The sequence below is a fragment of the Meriones unguiculatus genome, chromosome 11 (genome assembly GCF_030254825.1).
Source record: "Meriones unguiculatus strain TT.TT164.6M chromosome 11, Bangor_MerUng_6.1, whole genome shotgun sequence".
NCBI classification, from domain to species: domain Eukaryota; kingdom Metazoa; phylum Chordata; class Mammalia; order Rodentia; family Muridae; genus Meriones; species Meriones unguiculatus.
Window position 1 is genome coordinate 36909742 of NC_083359.1, and position 26351 is coordinate 36936092.

Consider the following 26351-nt stretch of genomic DNA (forward strand, 5'->3'; position numbering starts at 1 on the left):
GGGATGCAGGGAACCACTGAAGGTCAAATAGGGCTGGGCTGCACGGAAGGGCGAGAAGTCCTAGACTATTAGGTGGGGCTGTGATCTGCGCTGGCAACATGAGGGGTACCGGGTTTTAGAAGCGGCAGACAGTCCTGACCCGCCAGCCCCACCACATGCCAAAGAGAACTGCCGTGGAGAAAGGGCACTTGCCTGCTTGCACAACACTGCCCACAGGAAGGGAGGATGTGGCTCTGAGACAGCTAGGTCACCCTGCCCGGCCATCAACAAACCGTCCTCAGCTTCCCCAAGACTATTCTCATCTAACAATAACCCAAGGAAGTATTCCTTTGTAGAACCGGTATACCAGAGAAGGAAGGCCACCATCACTCACTGGTTCTCTCGCTCACTCACCCACTGGCTCGCTCACCCACTCACTCTCCTCCTAGGTACCAGAAAACTGCAGGCTGAGTTCACTTCTCAGCACTGCACAGCACCCTGCCTGTAACCCTTCCCAGCTCCACAGGAGTCCTAGGGGCTCTTGTCAGTCACTAGGAAAGTCAACCATAGAACGCAGTGGTGGGAAAGACACAAATCCTTCTCACCATGAGCATCAGCAGGTGAGTACGCCAGGTGGACAGCACATCCTGGCCCTCTCCCCCTGCTTGGGGCTCAGCCAATATACCGGGACTCCTCGGTGGAGCTTGGGGTCTGTTTCATTCTACTTGTTTTCAGACACGGTCTCACTGAGTACCCCTGGCTGACCTGGAAGTCACTTCGTAACCAGGCTGAACTCACACTCACAAGGATCTACCCGCCTCTGCCTCCCAAGCGCTGGGATTAAAGGCGGGTGCCCCTAAGCCTGGCTGCTTGTTTTTGAGACTCCGTGCGAGCTAAAAGTGACGGCTGGTTTTAGTGATCACATGAGAATCGCATGGGAAGAGGGTCTCAAGGAGAGATTGTCTAGATCAGGCGGCCTGCGAAAGACTGTCGCGATTTCGCTGAGGTGGGAGGCCCCGGCTCACTAAGGGCGGTGCCATCCCCTCGGTTGGTCCCTGCACTGTAAAAGAGCAGAGGAAAGAAGCTGAGCGCAAGCACGCACTCTGCTCCTGACCAGCTGCTTCAAGTTCCTGCTGCTTTAACTTCCCTGCAGGGATGACGTGGAACCTGGAATTGTGAGCCGAAATCAACCCTTTCTCCGCTAAGCTGCTTCGTCAGGGCGCTTTTTATAGCAGCAATAGGAAACAAAACCAGGACACCATCCTCTTTCTTCTTACCCAGAAAAATGCAAAAGAGGGCAAAGTCTGCTGGCAGTCAGGCTGACTCCCAACATTCCTGAGGTGCGGGGCCTCCTCTCCACTCACTGGCAGGACAGCCTGAAGCCACCTGCCGGTCTCTCTGTAACACAGGTGACTATCGACTGTGGATTTATCACAGGGATTGAAGGGGTCTGACACGCTGTGCATAGCAACAGGGCCGGACACCCCTCCCCCCTGCCAGGTATCATCAAAAGATTAAAGGTGACAGTCCCTTTAAGTCCCCCCCTTAAGAGACTATGATAGTGGGGACCTCTCCCAGCGTGTTCCCTCGTCCGTCCATACAATGGCATTGAGCTCTGCTTCCACCATCACCAGGAACACTACAGCAACCCCTGGCTGGAAGGCCCCGCAGGAAAGCACACTGCTGTGACACTGCTGTGACACCGCTGTCACACTTGGGTGACACCTCGAGCAAATGAAATCAGCCACTGTCCCCCAGGGACCATGGCCGTCCATAAACATAGGCTTTCCCAGAACCACCAGTTATTGGCACACCCTCGGGGTTATCATGAGCCAGTGTGAGAAGTGGCCAGGCCTGAGGCGCGCCCTTTGTCTTCAACTTCGACATCCCTTGCACAACTCCATACACACCAGCCCTGGGATGGCAGTGCACGCTGACAGCCTGGCCTTCTTCCTCTTCTGCAGTTCAGAGCCCTCAACTGCTATGCTTCCCTTTCATCTGCATTTTGCCTCAGCTGCTTCGACACTCAGAGCAAGGCCAGCCACCTTAGCTCTAGCCTTACTTGGGTTTTCAGCCGGTAGGAATGCAGGGCTTACCCTTCAGCAAGGGGGATGCACTTGATTGAATTATCAGTTCCCCTGGGCTTTCGCACAGTTACATGGCGTTTAATAAGAAAAAGAAACTTAACAAATCAAGTTTGCTCTCTAACCTACTGCCTGGCATTCACAGAACTGAACTGAGTCCAAAACATGAGGAAAAAACATGTCTGTAATGATCTTTTTTTTTTAATCATGGTTCAATACATCATAACAAACTATTCACTCAGTATTTGCACAGTGTTGGGGGCTTATGAATTATGGTTATATACAAACACACCACTACAGATTGACGTCTTTGGTGAATATTGTTGCAAAAAAACACTTAAGATCTAGCAAATGACATCCAGCACTTACAAGCTGGACTAGACCTCAGCCAAACAGCAGTTACTCTAAGAGTGGAAGGATGGTTCAACACACAATAATCTATCAATGTGCTATAGCGCATTAACAGACTGCAGGGCGAAATAACACATGGGTGACTCAATGGTGCAGGGAAGGCTCTGAAAGACTAGACAACTCCGTGAGAGACGTCCAATGTGCGTAATGCAGAACACTTCATCACAGATGTCAACTCAGAGTGACCTTGTCCTGGAGGGCCACGCATGAGCCTGTGCCGGAGGCCAAAGGTAGAAACACGGAGGAGAGGAACACTGCCTTAGGACAGAAAAACTCACAGCTGAAAAACCATAGTTGCAGGGTATAAAATCATGTGAAAACCACAGAATGTTGTTGAAGATAGGAAAGATGACACAAGGAAAACGGAAAGGCATCCGGGTTCACTGATCGTAACCTAGCCTTGTTAAAATGTAACAAAACCAGTGCTGTCCACAGGCTCGCCACCCACTGCCATCACAGGCCCCGGAATCTCCACCAAGTCCTAACAGTATCTTTAATAGAAACTAAAAAACTCAGCCTCAAGTTCACAGGGATCATCAAGGAGTCCTCAGCAACCAAAACAACCTTGAAAAAGGGAGACCACAACTAGAGGTCTCACACTTTCTGAACTCAATCTCAGCTAAACAATTGAGAATCCAGAAGTCTTACAATTTTAAAACATACTACAAAGCTACACAAATTGATACAGTCTGGCAATGGCACAAAACAAACATAAAGATGAAAAAGTAGTGAGCCCAGAAATAATGCTTCATATATATGGTCCAATGACCGTCAGCAAGGATGTCAGAGTTAGGGTGTACAGTCTTCTCAACAAATAGGCTTGTAAGCTGGATACTCACAGGAAGAGAAAGAAAGCCAGACTCTTACTTTACACAAGCATTAATGGAAAGTGGATGAAAGGTTGGACATACACAGAAACTGTAAAGGGCCTGAGAGAAATCAGCAGGAAAAGCTTCATGACACTGGTCTTGGCAGTGATGTCATAGACATGACACATGATACATCGTCTCTGTAATGCAGAGGACATAGAGTGGCCTGCAGCCCAGGGACACACCTGCCAATTATCATCACTTACTCACAGGCTCATCCCCAGATGACCCAATGAGTTCCTAGAAACTCCAACATCCCAACCAGCACTGGCTAGGTCAGGAATGGACATGCCTCCAAAGGCAAACACGTGTACAAGCAAGCCTGTCATAAACATCAAGACAGCCTGCCTGTCAGACTGATGTCAATGACATCAGGTGCTGTCGAGAGGACACAGAGTGGCAAGGCTGCTACAGAACACAGCATGGATTCCTGTGGTAGCCAGAATTCAGGAGGCGGAGGCAAGAAGATTGTGAGTTCAAGGCCATGCTAGGGTTTCTGAAGAAATCTAAAATAGAACACAGAATCCAGTTATCCAACATCTGGGCATTTATCTGAAAGGAGCAGAACTAGGGTTTCAAAGAGCTGTTAGCACTCTCAAGCTCACTGAAGCGCAATTCATAAACGGCGAGGTGCGGAAGCAAGCTCTGCGACCGTGATGGACGGGAGACACTCATGAAGTATGTCAGATAGCAGAACTGCTGGCTTCCAAAGGAAAAGGGTCTGCGGTGTGGTGGAAGACAAACATGAGCCCTGAGGACGCTGCACTTGAGGGAGAGAAGCCAGAAGCAAACAGGCAGATACTGCAGACCCAGGGATCCAGCGCGGACAAACACAGACCCCAGAGTGGAGCCGGCTGCCCAGCCAGAGAGCAGGAGCTACTGATCAACGGGCCTGAAGCTGTGAGTCAGCTCTGGAGCCTGCAGTCCACACTGTAATGACAATCAACAATGATGTATCCTACACTCAGAAATCTGTCAGGAGGGCAGGTCTCATGTGATGTCTCTAACGCCAACAAATAAATAAATAATGCCTTAAAAAACAAGGAGGGCTGGAGAGACGGCTCAGTCAGTAAAGTGCACGCCATGCAAGCGTGAGGAGTGACGCTCAGATCCACAGCACCCAAACAAAAAGTGGGGTGCGGTGATGACTGCCTATAATGCCAGCACTGGGGAGATGGAGATAGGAGGATACCTGGGGCTTTCTGCCTAGACAGTCTAGAAGAATCAGTGGGATCCATGTTCAGGAAAGATCTTATCTCAGAAAAAAAAAAGGTGTGTGTGAGTCAGGGGTGGGGTAGGGGGAAACGCCTCTGACCCTCATGAGCCTATGTACAAGAACACAAGCACATACTCACACATACGCCCACACACACACACACACACACACACACACACACACACACACACACGCACGCACACACGCACACACGCAGGCAGCAGTTCTGGCGGGGGAAGCCCTTGCTGACCCTGGTCCCTCTTGCTGGAGGCTTGTCCCCTGCACAGCTGGCTTCCTTCCTCAGTCTCTAGGAGATCCTTGTTTCCTTGGCAACATTGCTTGAGGGCACCTATTGGAGGACGTGACAGCAGCCTGGTGTCACTGGCTTCCTTGTTGGGCCAAAGGCCAAGGAATCTGGGGACCACACTGCCCTTGGTTAGGCTAAGCAGCTATCTTAGGGCCAGGTTCTGGGGTCTCTGGGCTCTACTGCTCTGGCCATTTGTGAATGGAATGGAGAATCACAGGACTTGGGCCCTGTAACAGGCACCATTTCAGACACAATGACAGAACAGAAATAGAGCAGGGAGGGGCCATGCCTGCCTCACTCCTAGGTACACTCTTGGGCAATCTCATCCCTGGCAGAACACCTTGGTACCCAGGGGTCACTCTAAAAGACACCCTGCCTTCCCAGACAGCATCCTCTCTGCTGCCCAGGAGCCAAACTTCTCCAGAGCTGTGCATCTGAAGTACTGGCCCAGTAATTGTGCAGGACTGAGGGATTCAGAAATGAAAGTTCTCACATCTCCAACGTCGCTCGCTTCCCAACTCAACGCTCACCCCAAGAAGCTGGCCAGCTAAGTCACAGCAAGTTCCAAGTGTGCAGGCCTTCCACGGGCTGTGTCACTCCATCCCAGCTTCCAGGACACCTAATGCAGCTGGAGTGCTTCTCTGATGCCATGCCCTAAGCAAGTGCTCTGCATGGACCTTCACACTTCAGAAGGTAACTGACAGATGCTGTCATCTCAGTTGGAGGGGGAAGGGGTTGCTCACTGTAGCAGGGACCCAGGACACATTCCTGAGACACGGTAGGTAGGTAGGTACTGATAAATGCTATCTGGCGTGACCACAATTAGGTCAGTCTCAGAGTCCAGTCACGCAAACAGTAAGTGGCAGAGGCAGGACCAGGATGGGGTGAGGTGGTGGGTTCTGTAAGAGACAGAGTGAGCACCCATCCCCCTCCTCTGCCTCAAGGAGGAAGCCACAGGAAGCTCCAGTCACAGGCCCTAGGTCAGTGAAACAGGCCCCTCGGCCTCCTGGCTCTAACTAACCCTTGGGCCCTTCCACTACACACATGGACTGAGGAGGCTGCTCTCCCAGAGATAAGGGGCCAGGATGTACCGGCCCAGATAAGAATGGCCTGGCCAGCCCAGAGCTTAGACATTAACTTTTACAGCACCCAGACAGCCCTGCCAGGCACTGCCACATCCCTAACCATCTCCCCCTCCCCCCCGGAGACAACTAAGTCACACACAGTCCAGCGTGAGCCACCACCCCACTGACCTGCAGGATGATGGGCCTTGATACTCCACCCCTAGCCTTTCCTGAGGCCACTACCATACACTGGCCAGGAATAGAAGCTCAGCTGACCGATACATGTGAATCTCCTGAGCACAGCGAGGGGGTCTGAACGTGGCCCCACTGAGGGCCACCCTCCCACCACAGGCCACCCTAACCCTTTTCCTGCCTGGTTCTCTGTTTTCCCATCTGGAAAGTGAGGTTCTCAAAAATCTGTACGACCTTTTGTGGCATCAACATTTTAGGTCTCAGTGTGACTGTAGTCACTTTTTCGCAGAACAAGCGGTTTGAGTTTGTGAAAGGTTGCTGTCACCCGTTTGCAGAGCCTGGGCCTCAGACAATTGTCCATCAGTCTGTGGGAATCTGGCCAGGCCCCAACGGATAGAAATCTACCAAGGCTAGAGTCTGTTACTGAATGGCATCATGTCCACAGAGAGCCCACACGTCCTCCCACACATCTGAAAGGCTCTAGAGAGTGACAGCACCAAATTCAATGGAAATGCCGGATGAATGGCTGTTGTCTTGTACCGCTTAGGCAGCACTGACAAGGAAGACATGAGACGTCCCTGTGTGTTCAGGACAGATGACGTTGAGTCCATAGGCACAGAGGACTAGCTGTACATGATTAACAGTGTTTGTTGAATGGCTTGAAGATGCCCAGAAATGGGGGCTGGAGACACGGCTCAGTGGTTAAGAGCACTGACTGCTCTTCCAGAGAACCAGGGTTCAATTCCCAGCACCCACATGGCAGTTCACGGCTGTCTGTACCTTGAAAATCTGACACCCTCACACAGACATACATGCAGGCAAAGTAAGCATTTTATAAGCATTCCTTAAGCCACAAGCAGCCATCTTTACCCCTATTGTGCAGGTGAGAACACAGAGAGGTCTGGCAGGGTAAGGGGCTGCCCCAAATCCACTCTGTACATTAAGTGGAGAAAAAAGGAATAAAGTCAAATTGGCTGTGACTCTAGGACACAGGGACGGCTGGATCTGCGGCCAGCCGTGGACAAGCCGCCTTTCCTCTCTGGATTCATTTCTTCCTGAGGAAGCAGGGCTAGTGGCTGCGGCTCATCCCCAGATGGAGGGCTGGGGGCCTCCAGGCTCTCTGACATAGTGCAGAAGACAGAAGCTCCTGCTTAGTCAACCAAAGCCTGAAGGAGGAAGTCATGAAGGCGGCCTTCAGAGAAAAAAAAAAAAAAAAAAAAAAAAAGCAAGCGTCAACATAAACCCAGCTTAGTTGTCAGCTGCCTGTCTCTGTAGGTGGAGAGTCCCTGAACCTCCCCACCTCTGAGTAGCAGCCAAACAATGCGGCCATTGAGTAGGGCGCCCACACCCACTAGGCCTCCTAGGGCCAGCCTTGTTCCTCCATGCCAGTTCCGCCCACCACCTTGCAGCAAGCCTGGGTCAGGAATCCAGCTTTCCCCGGTCCTGGCAGCCTTGGAATGAGGCCTGAGTCAGAGGCAGTAACCTGAGTTCTTGAATGCAAGCAGGGGTGGAGGTGGCAGTTTGGTGATGCCACTCTATCCTCGGCCACCCCCACCCCAGGTCCATACCCAAAGGTCCATGCCCAGGCCCAAGGAGATGGAGCTGAGGTGACTCAGCTGCAGGCATACCTCACCCCTAGACTGTCTCTCCCAGAAGTCAGGGGTCTGGCCTTCCGGCTCAGAGTCCCCTGAGCTGCAGTCCTGGCCACTGTACAGGAAATGTTAAGTCAGAGCTGGCCTCAGGCTCTCTAGGAAGCGTCAAAGGAGTCTCTTTTCTAAGGGGAGGATTTAGTCTGTCTGTCTGCCACTTCATAAAGCTAGCCAGGAACAGTACTGGGCATAGAAAGGAATAAACCAGGGCTGTTCTCAGGCATGACCACCAGGGAGTGAGGAAAAGGATTTGAAACCCTTCAGACAAGGCACACAGGGCGAGCGTCGCATCAACGCTGTTGGAGATTCCTGCTCAGAGCTGGCATTCCCAACTATAGAATTTACTTCACAGCACTGAGTCCCCCAGAAGTAGGCAGGGCTGGAACCACGGACGGGTGGTAACATGGGGTAGTGGGTACAACAAACAGATGACACTTGCCAGCTCATAGAGCCAGAGAGGTATGCAGTGGCAGGGTACCCTGTCCCACCGGTGAAGAGGGGCGTTCCCGTAGCGCACAGTCCTCACACAGCCAAAGCATCTGTGTGGCCAGGATGTGCCTAGACCTCCACCTGGAGCGTGCCAGTCTGCCACTAGCTCATCTCAGAAACTACAACCTCATCTGTCAAGGTTGGGTAACTGCAGAACCCACCTCCAGGTCCTAGTCAGATGGGTGACACAGGGACACCTCTATCTAGATGCCTAGTGTTTGGTAAGTGTACCAGATACAGACATAGCTGCTAACACATCCCTACAGGATGCTTGCCGTGACCAGCCCAGCTCTGAGCCTGTGTCCCTAGCACTTAAAACTTCCTGGCATGCTGTGGTTGATTCTGTATGAATGAATAACGGCTCCGCCTGCTCCAGGGGGCGGGCATCAATCCCAGGAGAATGGCCTATGGCATGTCAAACCCACATAAGAAGTTTTACAATGGGGCAGAGGTCACAGGGACCACAGGGTAAAGGTTCTCTCTCGGATAACTCTGTTGAGTTGTGGAGTGGCCAGCAAAAAGGGGAAGTCCCAAAACACAGGAGAGCAGAGGCAGTATCACCTGCCTGGCTTCCTGCCTAGGGTTGTAATTACGGGTCTTTGTCAGGGCCAGCAGGAGCCCTCAGAGTGAGGGCAGATAGACTCAGATGGGGGACCTTATGGGTACTAGAACCAGAATCCTTGAGCCAAGCTAGAAATCTGGGTGCTCCTGCATAAGGTGCTGTCTTTGGGAAGGTTCATGCCAATTCAGAGAGGTGGGACAGCTAGGCTCACGCTTCCGGTGGGAAGGTACACTCTCCAAGGCCAACATAATCCTTCTAGAGAGCAACGGTGAGGGCAGGGCCCACAAGGGCCCACTCAACTTTCGACAGGACCTGCCTCTTTCGGCTTCTCCCACATTTTACAGTGTCACCCTTGGGACCAAGTCCCAGCACACTGGAGTCCTCAGGGGGACAAAACCTCATCCAAACCACAGCACTGTCCCTGAGCCTCCGGGGTCCATATTTAAATGTGGCTGGCAGAAAGAAATACACCTGCCTCAAAGGGCAAAGGGGGCCTGTGTGAACACAGAACATTCAGGAAAGGGAGGGCAGGGGGGAGAGGGAGGAGAAGGAGAGACAGAGACCCAAATGGTGAGAAGTTAGTGACTGTCAGAGAGCCCAGGAGGAGCAGGCCCTTGGAGCCCACACCAAGGGCAACACACTCTTGAGAAGGACTGCCCTGGCCATTCAGCTGGTTAGAGATCCAGAATGAAGAATTACAATAACAGTGCTGGTCGGTGGTGACGCATGCCTCTGATCCCAGCATTCAGGAGTCAGAGGCAAGTGGAGCTCTGTGAGTTCGAAGCCAGCCTGGTCTACAGAGTGAGTTCCGGGACAGCCAAGGCTACAAAAGAATTACAATAACAGAAGGAGTGGGTTCATAAAGGGGTGGGCTCAAAGAGGCAGTCCCAGCTGCCCAGGGGCTGGGGGAGGGGGTTAAAAGGACATCACTCCTTGCCAGGTCCTTGATAAGGAAGTAAGGAGACCTTGAGGGTGGGAGTGGGACGCAGGAGGGTACTTGTCAATAGGCCCCACGTCCTGGAAGGCACCCAGGGCTCCTGCCTCCAACCCCCAGCATGCCTTGGGCCATATGGAGCATCTCTCTCTCTCTTTGGCGGGCTTCCTTCACTTCATTGATACTGGGGACTGCTTCATTGATACTGGGTGTATACGTCGATCATCTCAGACAGTTATCCCTCTCTGTGCGTAGAACATTCAGAGTCCTCTACTAGTGATCCTGACACGTGCATGCGCAGATGCATACTCACACACATCCCCAACACGCCCAGAAAGCCCGTGAGCTGTTCACAGCCTAGTTGGGACTCCCTGAGACAGGCATCCTGGCTTCCGTGCATCCAGGCCTGAGGAGCGAAGCCCGTGGGAGGAAATGGCTCCTGCTATTCTCTTCGGGAACTCTGTCCTCTTAGTCATCTTCATTCACCTCAGCTTTGGCAAAGACGTGGGATAAAAGACGTTTCATTTCCTCCCAATTCCACCCCAAGAGAATCAGTGCTGGAGCGGCCTCAGCCTTGGAACTGGAGCTCGCAGAGTATCCTGAGGCCTAACTGAGGGCACATCTCTGAGGCGCACGCCAAGCAAAGTGTATCTTCAGGCCATGTGGCCTGAGGCTACCAGTCTGTGCCCTTGCTCAACAAAAGGTTGGTGTCCTCCCACCATAGCAGCACAAGGCTGTGTGTGGGAGGGACTATTGGCGCTCACCCAAGGTCATCTGTCCAGGGACACTTGGCAACATCTAGAGACAACCTCGGATGCTGTATCTTAGCCGGAAGGTGACAACATCCTCCCGTACTCAGGACAGACCAGCAAGGCTGTCTGCTCCAAACTGCCTCCGATAGTCCCAGCCAGAAACCAGGGTGCAGACTAAACTGCCTCAACTACTCAGCTCCCCAGGAGCCACACAGGAGGGAAGGAGTGGCCGGGTGGCTTCCGACAGCCAGTGTCCCCCTTCCCACATGGGTGTCTCAGGAAGCTTCGTCAGGAGACGCCACAGCTAAAAACACAGGATCCATGACGCGCAGTGAGAAGGGGGCTCCAGGGTGGAAGGGACAGTACCATGCCTGGGCTCTGTCTGTCCACCCCACAGTGACACAGCTGGTCACCAGTCCTTCACCCTGCCACCCAAAGAGAGAAGCTCTGCAGACCTGGTATGGCTTGGTCTGGCCTGATGTCCTTTCCACACGACCAGCCACGTGGCAGGGGAGGCCGGCAGGAGGACGGAAGTGTCACCTTGCACTGGGGCTTTACACTTTCTTTCCTCAGTGTTTGCTCGCCCTCCCAGGGGACCTTCAGCTGAGGCAGGACCAAGGGCAAAGGGCTTGGCCACAGAACATCTTTGTTTTATTTCTATGGCAACAGACCCAGTTTTTTCCACTTAAGGTGGTGACACGAAAGCTTCTATTTTGTTTGGTTTGGTTTTTGAGCCAGGGTCTCTCTGGGTAGCCTTGGCTGTCCTGGAACTCTCTCTGGAGACCAGGCTGGCCTCAGACTCACCTGCCTCTGCCTCCCGAGGTATCTTTTTAAATAAACTGCCAGAATTTGCACTGGGAACATGACTCGATTGGTAGTGCCTGCCATGCAAGCATGAGGACATCCTAGCACTCATAACAATCTGGGTACGAGAGACATATACCTGTAACTCCAGTGCAGGAGGGCGGATCCCTGAAGCTCAGAGGCCAGCTCAACTGAATCAATGAAATCGGTGAACACTCAAAAGTAAGGTGGAAAGTGATTGAGGAAGGACGAGACACAATACTGACCTCCGGCCTACACACACACACACACACACACACACACACACACACGTGTAGGCACTGTGGAAATGAATGGACTGCCTACTTCTTAGCTGTTCTCCCTGCCACCAGGCTGCCTGCCTCACGGCTGAATTCCCAGCCCTTAGAACGGGTGCAGGCACTCGTGGCCAAGCCAGCCCCATTTCAGTTCACTTTCTGCTCGACTCCAGCTGAGGCAGCTTCCATCTGGTCCTCGGCAGCTCCTGCCTCAGGACCTTTGAACTTCCTATTGTTGCTACTTCAGCTTTGCTACCAAATTTGCAGAGGTCTGCCTCAGTCCAGCCTTCGGAGGTCAGTTTAAACCTCTCCTCGGAGAGCCCACTCCCAGAGACCTCGCTCGGCAGCCCTTCCCCACTGGATTTCCTCTCCCTGGCTTACCATTTATTTATTTGCTCAAGTCCTCCCACACAGCCTGTGTTTAGAGTGAACTTCCACCCCCAGACTCTGACTCCGGGAGACTGTGTTAGCGGCACTGTAGGGCCTCTGATACTGACCCATGGTGAGAACAGAAATGAGCATTAGCTAGAAGCCAGAGCTTTCCTCCTGAGAGCCTTGAATGAACCCCAGGGCACAGCTTCTCTCCCCACCACCCCACGACCCCGGCAAGTACCCCTCATCCCCCATCCCCAACCCCCCAGTGTTCTAGCCAGTGTGTTTTGGAAAAGAGGCCTGGTCCTGCAGAGACTGACATCTGTCTTAGGGGTGGGGTGGGCAGGGCTAATCATGAGGCCAAGGCTACATGGGGTCAGTCCAGGGTAGATGAACTGGGAAGTCCAGGGCCTATCAATACAGTAGCCACTGACCATCAGCCACTGTACTCACTTCTAGCTCAGTTAAATGTTCAAAGCCACTCCGCTCAGCTACTGGGCACGCTGAAGAATGGAAGGTCAGTTGGGGTTGTGAATCTTATGGGAATTTTGTAGCATCTGGCTAGAAAAAGGGTCCGATGAAAGTTTAATTTTTTTTAATCTTTAAACATGTGCTTTAAGAACAGAACACACAGGATTTAAAGACAGAATAGAAAAGGAAAAATGTCTTGCTAAAACACACATGTATATATATATATATGTATGCACACATGCACACACACACACACATATTAAGGCTTTTTTTTGAGACAGGGTTTCTCTGTGTACCCCTGGCTGTCCTGAAACTCACTTTGTAGACCAGGCTAGCCTCGAACTCATAGAGATCCACCTGCCTCTGCCTCCCGAGTGCTGGGATTAAAGGTGCGCACCACCATGCCTGGCAATAACGTCTATATTGATCATATGTCAAAATGACCTCTTACACTAGGTTAAACATATTCTCAGTGGGGCCTCATGCCCCACCCCAACCACTCCTGCTTTTTGACCCTTCAAAGCCAGCTATCAGCGCCGTGAAGCCATCAGGAACGGCACGTCCACAACTCTCACAGGTCTGTGGCCCTCCAAGGCCCGTGGAGCCGGGGGACCTGCTCACTGCTCGCACCATTTAATATCTGAAAGCAGAAGTGGAGGTGAGGGTCCTCTAGAGGGATTCTGCTAGGATTGAGAACTCTGGAAGAATTCTTAGCTGTTCTCCCTGCCATGAGGCTGCCTGCCTCACAGCTGAATTCCCATCCCTTAGAACGGGTGCGGGCGCTTGTGGCCAATCCATCCCCATTTCAGTTCACTCTCTACTAGACTCCAGCTGACCTCACTTTGTAGGATGGCAGGTGCAGGAGTCACTGCTGGGAGGAAGGTCCTCCCGGCCTGTGTGGGATGCGGGAGCTTGGCTAACAGCCAGCTCCTCAGTGCCCATCCCTAGGAGCAGCCCTGACAGGTTCCCTTATACACCTACATGGGAAAGCTGCCTCCTGAGACCCCCACAGGAAGACTGGGCCTCAAGCCACCCCACAGCAGTGACACCACAGGCACTGTGGCCTCCCACCTTCAATCTCAGAACCACATGGCTTCTCACTTCCACACAGGCAGGCCCCTGCACTTAGCCAGTCTTGCTTCTTTCCAACTTCTATGCATCCTGCAAGACACTTCCCCTAAAGCTGCCCCTTCCCCTGAAGCTGGTCCGTGTTCCACATCACATCCTTAAGGCTTCTGGCCAGGTCTACTCTGAACTGCTTCTGACTGGACCCAGTGCTTTACCTCTTTACCTGACCTTTTTCTACAACACAGAATGTACTTCCTCTGAGCAAAACTGCAACTGGGTTGCCAAGGCCTAAAATAGATGTTTTCAAACTTAAACCACCATGACTCACCTAGAAGGCTCTCAAACTACAGGCAGCTCGGCGGCATCCCAGCTTATGGTCTGGGAGGGCCCCGGGGGGCCCCATCACTGACCACAACTGTAGGTCCCAGGAAGTGCTGAGGCCGCCGACCTCTACAAGGTCAGGTCTAAAATCTTCACCTTGGCATCCAGGCCTTGCACAAGATGGCTTCCAATTATTGCACCAGTTGTGCCTCTCCCCAGTGACTGTCCCAGTCCAAAAGCAACAATGACTAAATGCACTGAAGTTCTCAAAAGAAGCTGCATCCACACTAAGCATTCTACAAAAGCTGACTGCCTGACGGAAAGGGAACGTTGGTGAATGGGCAAGTTTGAATGTTGCAGTTCCAGAGCCAAATTATCTTAGGCTATCTTGGCCCTCTTAAAAAGCCATTCGTTCCCCATCTCTGCACGTGTGCCTGTGTGTGAGTGTGTGTGATCTAATACCCTGTGACTACTGCACAAATCCTTTTGGAATGATTGTATAAACAGGTCCCAGAGCTAAGAATATTGTCAGACAGCATCTGAGGTCTATAGGAGCGATTTCCATAGTTGTTGTAATTACCTACCTGATGTTTCCACCAATGTGTGGAGAGTAGTTGGGGGTTGTGGATGGAGTGATGGTGGGGAGGGAGGTGTGGATGGAGTGATGGTGGGGAGGGAGGTGTGGATGCAGTGATGGTGGGGACAGATGCAGTGATAGTGGGGGAGGGACATATGCAGGGATGGAGAGGGACAGACTAGTGATGGTAGGGGAGGAGCAGATGCAGTGATGGTGGGGACAGATGCAGTGATGGTAGGGGAGGGGCAGATGCAGGGATGGTGGAGGAAGGGGCAGATGCAGGGATAGTGGAGGAGGGGCAGATGCAGGGATGATGGGGCAGATGCAATGATGGTGGGGGCAGATACAGTGATGGTGGGGACAAATGCAGTGATGGTTGGGGAGGGGCAGACTCAGTGATGGGGAGGGACAGACTCAGTGATGGTAGGGGAGGGGCAGATGCAGGGATGGTGGGGACAGACTCAGTGATGGTAGGGGAGGGGCAGATGCAGGGATGGTGGAGGAGGGGCAGATGCAGGGATGGTGGAGGAGGGGCAGATGCAGGGATGGTGGACAGGTGGGTAGGAGGATGGTGGACAGATGAATAAGCCAGCGGAACTTCAGCGCACATCAGAAGTTGCTGGGTGATGCCAGTTTGAAAACAGACATTGAAAAAATCTAAAAAATTCTCACAAAGAAATTCCCAAGCAGGAAAAAAAGAACCCACTAAGCCACCTTTACAGAGCTGCATGGCAGCAAGCACCCTGCGCTGGAGGGCGGGGCTTTTCTGGATACAGAGGAAGCCTTGGCCTTCTTCACACAGTTCGAAACCCTCCCTGCCTCTCAACTAAAAGGGCAAAGACACAGAGGCAGGCATGGGGCTCTAACATTTTAAACCTCTAGGCATGAAAATATCTAGAAAATGCATTTTGAATGTTAACAGTGGGTCCTCTGACGCACATATACACACACGTACACACACGCAAAAAAAAATCAAGTCATTTCACTTTTTGCTTCTCCAATTTTTTCCATTTTTTTTTCTTTAACTAACCTAGTGATGTCAGTCTAATTTCTAACTGCTTAAAAACAAGTATTAATACTATTATTAGTATGATGATGATGATGATGATGATGATGATGTGTGTGTGTGTGTGTGTGTATACAGTCAGTGCACATGCCACCATGCACGTGTGGAGGGCAGAGAGTCACTTCTCTCCTATCTGAACATGAGCTTTGGGGACTGAACTCAGGTCGTCAGGCCTTCGCAGCAAGCACCACACAGCCCTTAAAAGACAGTTCTCAAAGGGGCTCCAGGACATTAATGGCATCTGTTGACTCTCTGTTGAATGTCTGATGCCTTGGAACAAACACAACGACAAAAAACTTGCTCTATGGAGCTGGGCAGTGGTGGCCCACACCTTTAATCCCAGCACGCCGGAAGTAGAGGCAGGAGGGACTCTGTGAGTTTGAGGCCATCTTGGTCTATACAGCTAGTTCCAGGCCGGCCGGCCAAAGGTACACAAAGAAACCCTGTGTCAGAAAAAAGGGGGGAAAATAGTAGCTTCATGAACCCAGACAGAGAAAGTATGTAGTCTAGCTCCGCCCACTTTAGCCCTTTGGCTCTCCGGGCCTGCTTCTTCCTCTGGAAAAAGGGAGACCGCTTTTGGATTCTCCTTATCCTGTTCCACCTCCCGGTTCCAGGTGACAAGGAACAAACAAGACTTTAAAATCTAAGTGGCGGGCTGGAGATATGGCTCAGAGGTTAAGAACACTCACTGTTCTTCCTAAGGTCCTGAGTTCAAATCCCAGCAACCACAAGGTGGTTCATAACCATCTATAGTAAGATCTGGTGTGCAGGCAGAATGTTGTATAAATAATAAATAAATCTTAAAAAAAAAAAAGAAAAATTTATAAAATCTAAGTGGCTCCCCCAAGAGAGGGCGGGGGGATGACAGGGGCCATGGGAGCAAGTGACTGCGACAGAAACCTGGGGGTGGGGGCGGTGAGGGGACAGAGCGGGGGGGGGATGTAGCAAGTGACAGGAGACAGAGTTAGGGGAGAGCAAGTAACAGGGACAGAGCGATGGGTAGCAAATGACAGGGGACTGAGCCAGGGATGGGGATGGGTGGGCAGCAAGTGACAGGGACAGAGCCAGGGAGAAGCAGGTAGCAAGGAGAGGGAATGGAGGGGTGTAACAGCAGTTTTGGTTTCTCTGCAAACTCAGTTATGTGACATAGATATGTTTCTGTTTTAATCCCAAGTGTGGGATTTTAGTTCGGGCTTTAGTTTGTCCACAGCCGATAATTGCCTCCTGTGGGGTATGGTCTTTGCCTGCTAGTAATGGCCTGCCTCCTGCAACATGAAGAGAGAGGGGCGTTGTCTAGGGCTCTGAGGGATATAAATAGGAGAGCCCAGGGAGACAGAGTGTGTGCTGTGTGGTGAAGAGCAGTTTGGAGAGATCAGGGATGGATGGAAAGATGGAACGTTTCAACCTAGTGGCTTGGAGGAGACTGCTTGCTGCTTGTGCTTTTGGTGGAGAACTGGTATAGGCCTAAAAGAACCCATCGACCCAAAACAGCCAGGAGAAGCAAAGGGGTCTGCACCCCTCTCCCTGCTAAGCTTCTCTTTCCTAGCTAGGGTTGGGGGATTGGAAGGGAGAGGCTTGAAGAAACCCCAAATAAAATTGAGTTTTAAAATAGGCGCAACAGAGGGGGGTGCAGCAAGTGACAAGGCACAAAGCCCTGGGTAGGGGGAGCTATGCCATGGCTTGGGTTTGTCCCCCAAGACTTTAAGCACTGGAAGTTTGGTCTCCACTGTAATGGTGTTAGCAGGAGGTAGGACCTTTAAGAGTGGAGACTAGTCATGAAGTCACCAGAGACATGCCTGCAGAAGGAACCAAGTAATGAGGTCCTTTCTGGGACCTGAGGAGCTCCCTGGTTCATACCATCGCCATGAGACTTTCCGCAGCAAAGCCTTCTGCGGTTCTGACTGACCTGAGCCCAGTCAGAGAGCCTATTCTGGCACCACAGCCCTGAACCTCCAGAGCTATATGCGCCCACTAAACAGCTCATGTTCAAGAAGTTCCTCCTCAGACACCTCACACAATGGGCACTAGGCTAACACAAGCTGGGGGAGGGCCAAGCCCCTGTCCCTTGGCCACTGACTTCCTCTTGCTGGCTTCCATTCCTGTCCGGGAGGTGAAAGTTCACAGGGCCTTCTGAACTTTCCTTTTTCCTAAGCAGCAGGATCTTTCTCCAGTGAACCAGGTTTCTCCATATAGCACCAGTAAGTCAAACCTTCTGTCATTAAAAGCCAAGACTCTGCTTCCCACTGGGCACGCAAGATGACAAACCATCGCTGGCCAATAGCAAGCTCCAGGTGCTCTGAGACTGAGCAGATATGGAAACCCCCCCCCCCAAACACACCAGACCACCACAGCGGTGTGTACCGTGCCTAAAGCATCCCTTCTGGTCAATGGACGCTTCTGAACCACCCCTCCCATCTGCGGTGGCAAGACTGGAGGAGATGTCACATGCATGGGGGCCCTCAGCCACGTCTCCAAATGTCTGCAGGATTCTGACACTGCCAGATACTCCTGGAATTTACTTGAGATTTTTTTTTTTCCTGACACATAAGTTTCCTCTGTGTAGCCTTGGCTGTCCTGGACTTGCTTTGTAGACCAGCTGGCCTCGAACTCACAGAGATCTGTCTGCCTCTGCCTCCCCAAGTGATAGGATTGCAGGCCTGCACCACTGTCCCTGGCTGTGATATTTCTTGCACACACATCACTTTGCTTCCTATATGCCCAGAGTTTGAAGGGGGATTATTCATATGTGCGTGTGTGTGTGAGAGAGAGAGATATACATATATGTATATAAACATATATACATATATGCACACATTCATATACTATATATTTTATATATACATGATATAATATATAATATATATCTAATATTTATTATATGATATATGATATTATATATTATATATAATGTATATATATGCTATATACATATATGCTATATACATACACACACACACACACATATATGCTATTGAGCTGGGAATATAGTTCAATGGTAGAGCACTTACCTAATATACACAAGGCCCTGAATTTAATATTCACCATTGGAAACACACACACACATGCACGCACACACAAAAGAGACAGAGAGACTTGGCAGAAAACAAGTTTAGCAAAATGCACATTCTAGGCCATCTGAGTTTTGCCAATTGAGAGGTAGCAACATGAGGTATGCTGATGACAGGGGTATCTGCAGGGCAGCCAGTGAGGTCTCATGACCCTTGGCAGGAGCCAAGGGTGATGCTCAGGTCGGAAGAGCATAGAAATAAGAGATGCGTGAGTCCTGCAAATGTCACCAAGATTAGTACTCAGGCGTCCTGCCCATGCCAGGCTTCTGGACACTCATCCAGAATTTACTCGCTCAGTCTTGGACTGCTCCGTGTCCAAGGCACCACAAGGTGAGAACTCCTTATGGGGTGCTGTGTTCGGGCTCGAAAGGACATCAGACCTAACACACACAAAGGCTTCACTGGGGGAGCCGCCCCAAGTCTCCCCAGCTGGCAGTATGAACCGGGAACATCCTGAGCATCAACACAACCTCTGGACTGTTTCGGATTTCTCGATGATCGAGACGCATCCCTCCACTCACAGACGTGTAACAGACAGGCAGGCCCAGCCTTCTCTGGGTTGTATGCTACAGCACTTTTCTGCTTCTGCAGCCTTGGCCGGAGTGTGGGGAGGGGAGGCCATGGACTCAGAGCAGCCGACTTCACCCCCTTGCTGCAGCCCTGGCCCACACAGCAGATGCTGAGCAAGCATGGCGGGCATCGGTGGCCAGGCTGCCGTGCTCTTACCCACAGCTTCCCGTCATAGTAATAGGCCCCCAGGAGCTTCACAATGTATGGGTGGTCGCAGGTGGCCAGGATCTCAATCTCCACGATGTAGTCTTCCAGCTCCTCCTCGCTCTTGGTCTCAATGACTTTGGCTGCTGCCAGGGCACCAGTCTCCTTGTTTTTGGCCTGCAAAGTGGAGACATGGAAGGTTACAAGGAAGGCCGGGCAAAAGAAGGCTTCCCAGGCCCCCATACAAGTGTGAGAACAGAGGCGGATGTCCAAGGGAACTAAAACACTGTCCTGACACAGACAGTTAACATCCCAACCATGGCCAGGGCACATGAGGTGTCAACACAGGGGATCTCAGACCAGAAAGAACATTCTTTGTGTTTAATAAGAAAGTAAGATATAACCATACTATAAAATAAACTATGAAGTAAATACAAGAATGGGCTAGTGCATTCACACACAATAAATAAATAAATAAATAAATAAATAAATGAAATCTTTATAGTATAAAATGAAAAGAACACAAAACAAAACAAAAAAAAAATCTGAGGGAAGCTCTACCCACGATAGCCACCCACAAAAAGCCTGAAACAGAGGGCTCATGAGCACTGGCACTGCGTCCCATTGTGGGAGAAAGAGGGGGAAGGCGGGGGTATACCGAATGCATCATATTAAAACTGGGCAGGACACTGCTTCTTATCTGATGAGAAAGAGAGAGAAAACCTTAGCCAGCTGGGATGACACAGCCAAGAAACCAAACTTAACAGGAGCCAGGGAGGTGTGGAGGAAGGAGTACTGGAGTGAGGCTGGACGGTGGTGGATGGCCACTATAGAGCTCCCTTCTCTGGGGACCAACACAGGCAGACGCTGCCATCCCACAGCTTTAGAGCCAAAGGAGCACAAAGCAGGGATTCCGGCTGCACTATACCTACCACAGCCAAAGGTGGGACACACCTAAGGGACCAGAGACGCATAAGTGCAATGGCTATTGTTCCACCAGGAAATGCTGCAACGGTAACAACCGAGCCTTGAAAACACGGGTCTCTGGCCTAAGTGAAATAAGCCAGGCACAAAAGCTAAATACTGCATGATTCCGTCTGACCGAGCAAAGGCAGTCAGTGACAGAGAAAGAAACTCAGAGTTTACCTGGGGCTGTGTGGGGTAGGGTGGCCGCTCAGAGGATCCCGAGTTTGTTGGAGATGATTTAAAGACAAACAAACAGAAAACTCTTGGGCTAGGCATGGTGACACAGGCCATGACTCTATCTCAGTACTCAGGATGTGGAGGCAGGAGGATCTCTGAGAGCTTGAAGCCAGCTGGGTTTGCATTGCGAGTTCAGGCCTACATAGCGAGACAGGCAGGAACAGTGTCTCTAAACTAAACTAAACTAACAAACTAAAAACCTTGAAACATATACAACAGTGAAGACTCCATGGCTTATGGACTTTTTTAAGAACTGTAGGCCTTGGAGAAGCTAATGGGATAAACAGAATATTAATGCTATTTTGCCAAAATTAAAAAAAAAGAGAGAGACAGAGAGATAAGCATGTGAATGACAGAGCCGATGGAACCATTCCTCCTCATAAGACGCCCCAGAAACAGGACACAAGAACCACAGCTCCCTCGGTGTTCCCAAGCTGCTATAACCCTCAGCCTCTCTACCACAGCGACTCATGAGGACTGAGGTGTTGGCGGAGGACACACTGTGGGATGACGTGGCCCTAGAAGCCAGCAGCTAGCTGCTTGTCACCAAGCACTGGGTGCTCCGGGGCTGTGGGCATCTGTGTTCCGCCCGTGCCTTCCTGAGGGTGCCGTGCCTCCCGCCTACTCTGACCAGCGTCAGGGCCTGGGTGACAACACATAGTCACTCAGAGGATCAGAGCACAGAGGGCAACCGGCAGCTCAGATTCTCCCATGGCAAGACTGATAAAACAAGTCCAAGTTCAGAGAGGAGACATGCCTGGAATTCGCACCTGGGTCCTCTTCCTTCATAGATCCTTTACGTTCTCTAGACCAGTGTTTCCCGGCCTTCCCACTGCTACGACCCTTTAATACACCTCCTCGTGGTGTGGTGACCTCCAGCCATAAAATCATGTCGTTGCTATTTCATAACTATAATGTTGCTAGTGGTATAAATCATAATGTAAATATCTGTGTTTTCCGAGGGTCTTGGGCAACCCCTCTGGGAGGGTCCTTTGACCCCCAAAGGGGTCTCAACACACAGGTTGAGAACTGCAGGTCTAGATAACAAGTCCACACAACCCCCTGCACCAGAAAACTCTATAACCAGAAACAGAGTGACTTTTGCTATGCCCTAGGCGAGGCGCATAGAGGATGGCTACACGCTCTGACAGCTGCCCTCTCCCTGGCCTCAGGATTTAAGGTCTGGATGGAAAGGTGCTGCATATCCTGCTGAGAGGGATCAGGTGGCTGCTTAGGCTGGGCGTGGCCCCAGGAGGCACCAACCTGAGAGGGAGCCTTGGAGAAGGAAGTGGCGCGGAGGATGCAAACAGCATTTTCTACTCTACTCTCAACTCAGGTGTTCTCAACTCAACTAGCTAAGCTGCTAAGAGCCACATGTCCCCTGCAGTGATTACGACAGTTCCACGTTCATAGGGGACAGAGTTTGCTCACCCTTGGCTTACACTTCTTAGGTGTGTTAACTCAATTACTACCTCAAGCATCCTCCGGGGCAGTACAGCTACCGGTCCGTGTGCAGAGGGAGAGACAGAGGCTAAGCCCCGTGAGCAAAGTAGCAGGGTGTGTCTAGACTTCTGGAAGCCTGCTTCCAAGCCTGCACCTTACGAGTGACCGTCTTCCTCCACCGAAGTTCTTTTCAGATTAGAGGTCATGAGACCTCCAGAACCCAGACTAGGATCTCAGATCGGCAGGACGAGTGTGTGTATGTGGGGGGGGTGTCCTGTTCCCCTCAAACTCAATTTTGAATGCTTGTTCAGAACACCTTAAAAAACCTTTAGAGCTAAGCAGTGCTGGTGCACGCCTTTAATCCCAGCACCAGGAGGGCAGAGGCAGGTGGATATCTGAGTTGGAGACCAGCCTGACTCACTATGGGATGAGTTCCAGAACAGCCAGGGCTACACAGAGAAACCCTGTCTCCAACGCCCCTCCCCGGCCAAAATAAAATCCATGAGATAAGCAGCTAGAGTCTCTCTCTCTCTCTCCCTCTCTCCCTTTCCTTTGAAGAGGCAGAGAGGAAGCGTGGGGGTTGCAGACTCAGGGTCAGGGGACCACAGCACCTCTTTGACCACAAATGAGGTAGGCAGAAGTCATCCGCTCATCACGGCCTTTTTGTGCTGAGGGGAGAAGGCTATATGTCACCTTTTCCTGAGTTTCCTGAAAAAAAAAAAAAAAAAAAAAGATGTTTTCCTGTAAATGTGGAGGAATGGGGACAGTTTCTCAGGAGTGCACAGAACCTGCTTTGCCCTACACTGTAAAAGCAGCATTGACCAAAGGGCTGGGCCTCCAGCAAGGAGCCAGTGTCAACACCAAGACTGCTTGGTCGGTGCCCAGTGCCTTACTCAGATTTCAGAAGCCAGGGCCCACCAGGGAGGGGCCATGCAGTGACTGTGCCAAAATCAAATTCCTTAAGAGCCTGGCTGAGGCAGCAATCCATTCCCAAAAGGCAACAGAGGATGTTGCAACTGTGGATTAAAAAAAAAAGCAACAACTGGTCAGTGCTGACCAGTGCCACCCAGACCTGGAAGGCAAATTCCATTCGCAGTCAACAGAGGAGTCTGAGATTCAGACAGGCTGTGAAGGCCAGCTCTGTCACACGCCTGGGTGCTCCGAGCACCAAATCACTTCCAGAGGGTTCAACTGACACGAGCTAAAGAAGAATGGCACGCACAGCCAGTACCAACCAGTCACAGCCAGGGGGCCTTGACAGGTGCAGGCAATGAGCCTCCCACAGACACCGAGGCAGGCACTGGCCACATGCCTGCTTCCCAGACAGCAGACTGAGGCCTGGAAAGGGGAGAGAGTGGAGTCTAGGACCGTGGTCTTGACTGGGCTCTCAGGTTCAAAGAGAATGCTGTGCTTTCCAGAGGCTGCTTGTTTGTTTGTTTTATGTGTAAGAAATGGGACAGTCAGATGTGATGGCTGTAGTACCAACTGCTTGGGCTTGAGCTCACTTGAGCTCAGGACCTCAAGCCCAAGAAGACCTGTCTCAATAAAAAGAGAAGCCATATGTTCAGAGCGGTGAAATCACGGTCCAGGGCCACACATCTGTAACGAAGAGGACTTAGGCCCCTGGTGTTTCAAAGTCCTTGGATCTAACTGCTTTCCAAAGGTGCCTATACAGTCAGCACCAGTCCTGCCTGGGCTTCTGGTTCCCCTCTGTACAGATGGAGGGTGGGGCACGATGTCCGAGCTCTCTCTGTGCTATGGGGAAAGCCGGGAGAGCTGAGGGTTGGAACAAATGAGGTGCACACAGAAGCAAGCAGGCAGAATTTCCATAAACATACAGCATCAAGGCTTCAAAAGTCCACGTCCACTAGTTCTGAGGCGAGGCCAGGGATGAGGGGGATCCCCTGCCCTGCTCCTTGCTGGCTGTCTCTAACCTCGAAGCCCACACCCTTGAGAGCAGACACAGTGGCCACTTGTGTTTTCTGGCCCAGACACTCTGTGGGAACAATCCTCTCCCTTGTGACAGCCTGGGGCCCAGCCTAGAGGAGGTGGGGCCAACCAGCCCAGCCCAGCCAGGAGCTCTGCCCTACCTCAGGGGTGCAGCAAGCCAGCTCAGGAGCTGGGGCATTACTGAGACCTGGTAACATGAAAGCCAGGCAGAGGACAAGCCCCAGACCCTCACTTTCTTTGGCAGCCAGCTGACCACTTGGTCCCCTCCCTATCAGGAAATGCCTGACAATGCAGAATGCAGCCAGGCCTTCAGCCACATCTCCTGAACTTCAAGTCCACATTCTCATTATCCAGACAGGGAAACTGAGTCCACGAAAGACTGCAGAGACCCAAGCCTGAGCACAATGACTGAAGTAGAATGGGGTGTAAAATACAAGGGCCTGGAGCCTCTGTAGCTGCCTGGAAAGAAATCCTGGGCACCCCATTCCCAGGGTTCACGCAAAACTCTACTCTCTTTGGGAACCGTCTCACGTTCAGTCCAAGGGTCCAAAAGGGCTGACCCCACCACGGTCAGGTGCACATTCAGGCCCAACCAGCCAGAGCCAAGCCTTGTCATAGCCACTGCTCCAAGGTGGTCAAACTGTTCCTGAATGGTTTCTTGTCTGCTTGGGGTTTGTTTGTTTTTTAAGGTTACCAGAAAAGCAGCTTTAGCTAAACTGCAGAGTAGAAGGGTGGGGAACTGTGGACACCATTCCCACCTTCCCGGCTCCTGTGCTGGGGCTCCGATCTAAGGCTCATGCATGCTGGGCAAGGGCTCTGCTACTGAATCCCATCCCCAGCCCTGCATTTTAACAAGTCTAAGGCGGGTCTTGTTCTTTTGGTGTGTATGGTGTGTGTGCCTGTGTCTGCACACGTACAGACACACGTGTTTACATGAATGTAAAGGTCTAAGGTGGACATTGGGTGTCTTGCTACGTCACTCAGAGCACGTGATTTTAGCTAGTCTATCTAACCAGTTTGCCCCAGGGGACTGCCTGGCTCCAGCTCCCACAGGCTGGCATTACTGGTTTCCCCTGAGTGGTGTAGACCCAAACTCTGGTCCTCGAGGTTGCACAGCAGGTACCCACACATGGAGCCACCTCCCCGGCCCTGCTGCTGTTTTTACGTCTGGTGGCACTACAGCTCGCAACCAAGGCTCGCATACGAGGCGAGTATCCCACCATTGAGTGCTGTCCTCATATGGGATAGTCCACCTTGTCTCTTCCGCCCGAGAGTGAAAGACAAGAGGCAGGGTCTGCAGAGAGAGGAGCCAGAGTGCTGAGGACATCAGAGCTCTGGAGCCAGCTGCCCCCAACAGTGCTCACTGCCCTTGGATTTCTGGGTTATGTAAGACAATAAGTTCCCCTGGGGACTCAGCTTCATTTGCTACCAAAAAGGAAATGAGTCTCCCATCTAGGGGTAGGGAAGGGGGTGATGTTCCCACAGAGAGCAGGCATGTAAGGAAGTGTTTTAGCACCAGCCGCACATGTAACAAGGGCCATCTCCACTCCCACCCTGACCACAGAGGGACATTCACAAGATTCCCAAGAGAGATAACCTGAGACCTGGGGACCAACATGGAAAGTACAACTAAGACCACAGAAAAACAAATAAACCAACAAATAAATCCTTTAAAAAAGTGAAACGGATTGCTGTACACTCAGTAAATTAGCAAAAACAAGCAGTAACAACCAGATTTTGGCGACTATGTAGTAAAACAGAGGTCCTTATTACAGGAGAGGACATAAATAGCTTCAGTCTTCCAAAGGTAACGACTGACCAAAACTGCCCTGTTCTGTTTTGGAGATGGGTTTGAAGTATCTTTTAAGCCCATTATCCCTAATTTCTGGGACATTAAAGCCAAGAAATAATTCAAGAAACGCAACAAAAGAAACGTACAGGATCCCACTCATGGCCCATAATAACGGAAACGAGGTAGGAGCGGCCTAAATGCCTAATGGTGAGACAACTATTAAATTGCTTTAATGGGACATTAGCAACCCTTTAACACGGCGAGTGAACAATCCAGCAACGAGGGCAACCAGCTAAGCCAAAATAGTAACGAGGCAGGATAATGAAATTGCCCTTGGGAAGTGTGCACGCCTACAGAGAGACGAGCTGGGGATAGGCCACGGAGGACAAGCACTTTCCATCCAATGCCAGCTGGCAAGTGTGCACAGGAGTCCCGGGGAGGGTTAGGGAGTGGAAACCAGTCTCCTGGACAGAAGGTGAGCATGTACCCAGATCCGGCCTTACAGGGTCTTACAGGCTAGCAACTGGAGCTGTCCCGTCCAGATGGCTGCTGCTGGCTGCCTAGGGAGGTGTACATGAATCGGAAGAAAATGAAGCGAAACCTGAGCTTCCTCAGTGGCATCTGCCATGTGGCAAATGCCTCCTGACCAAGAAGAGGTGGCTGCCACACTGAACTCGGCAGACACTCCGAGCAGCCTC

General features: G+C 51.4%; 1 protein-coding gene across 2 annotated transcripts in view; it reads right to left on the minus strand.

The window, feature by feature from the left end:
- Positions 1-26351, minus strand: part of Stk10 (serine/threonine kinase 10) — a 90632-nt gene that overhangs the window by 47858 nt on the left and 16423 nt on the right. Inside the window, exons 2-3 of one of the 2 annotated variants that reach the window (XM_060363878.1) lie at positions 22523-22619; positions 19278-19442 (exon numbers count right to left, since the gene is read on the minus strand). Coding sequence is in view for 1 of the 2 variants with exons in the window: in XM_021635624.2 (XP_021491299.1) it covers positions 19278-19442 (165 nt within the window). In the remaining variant the exon portion in view is untranslated. The remainder of the gene's footprint in view (positions 1-19277; positions 19443-22522; positions 22620-26351) is intronic. The other variant, XM_021635624.2, reaches the window with a different exon arrangement.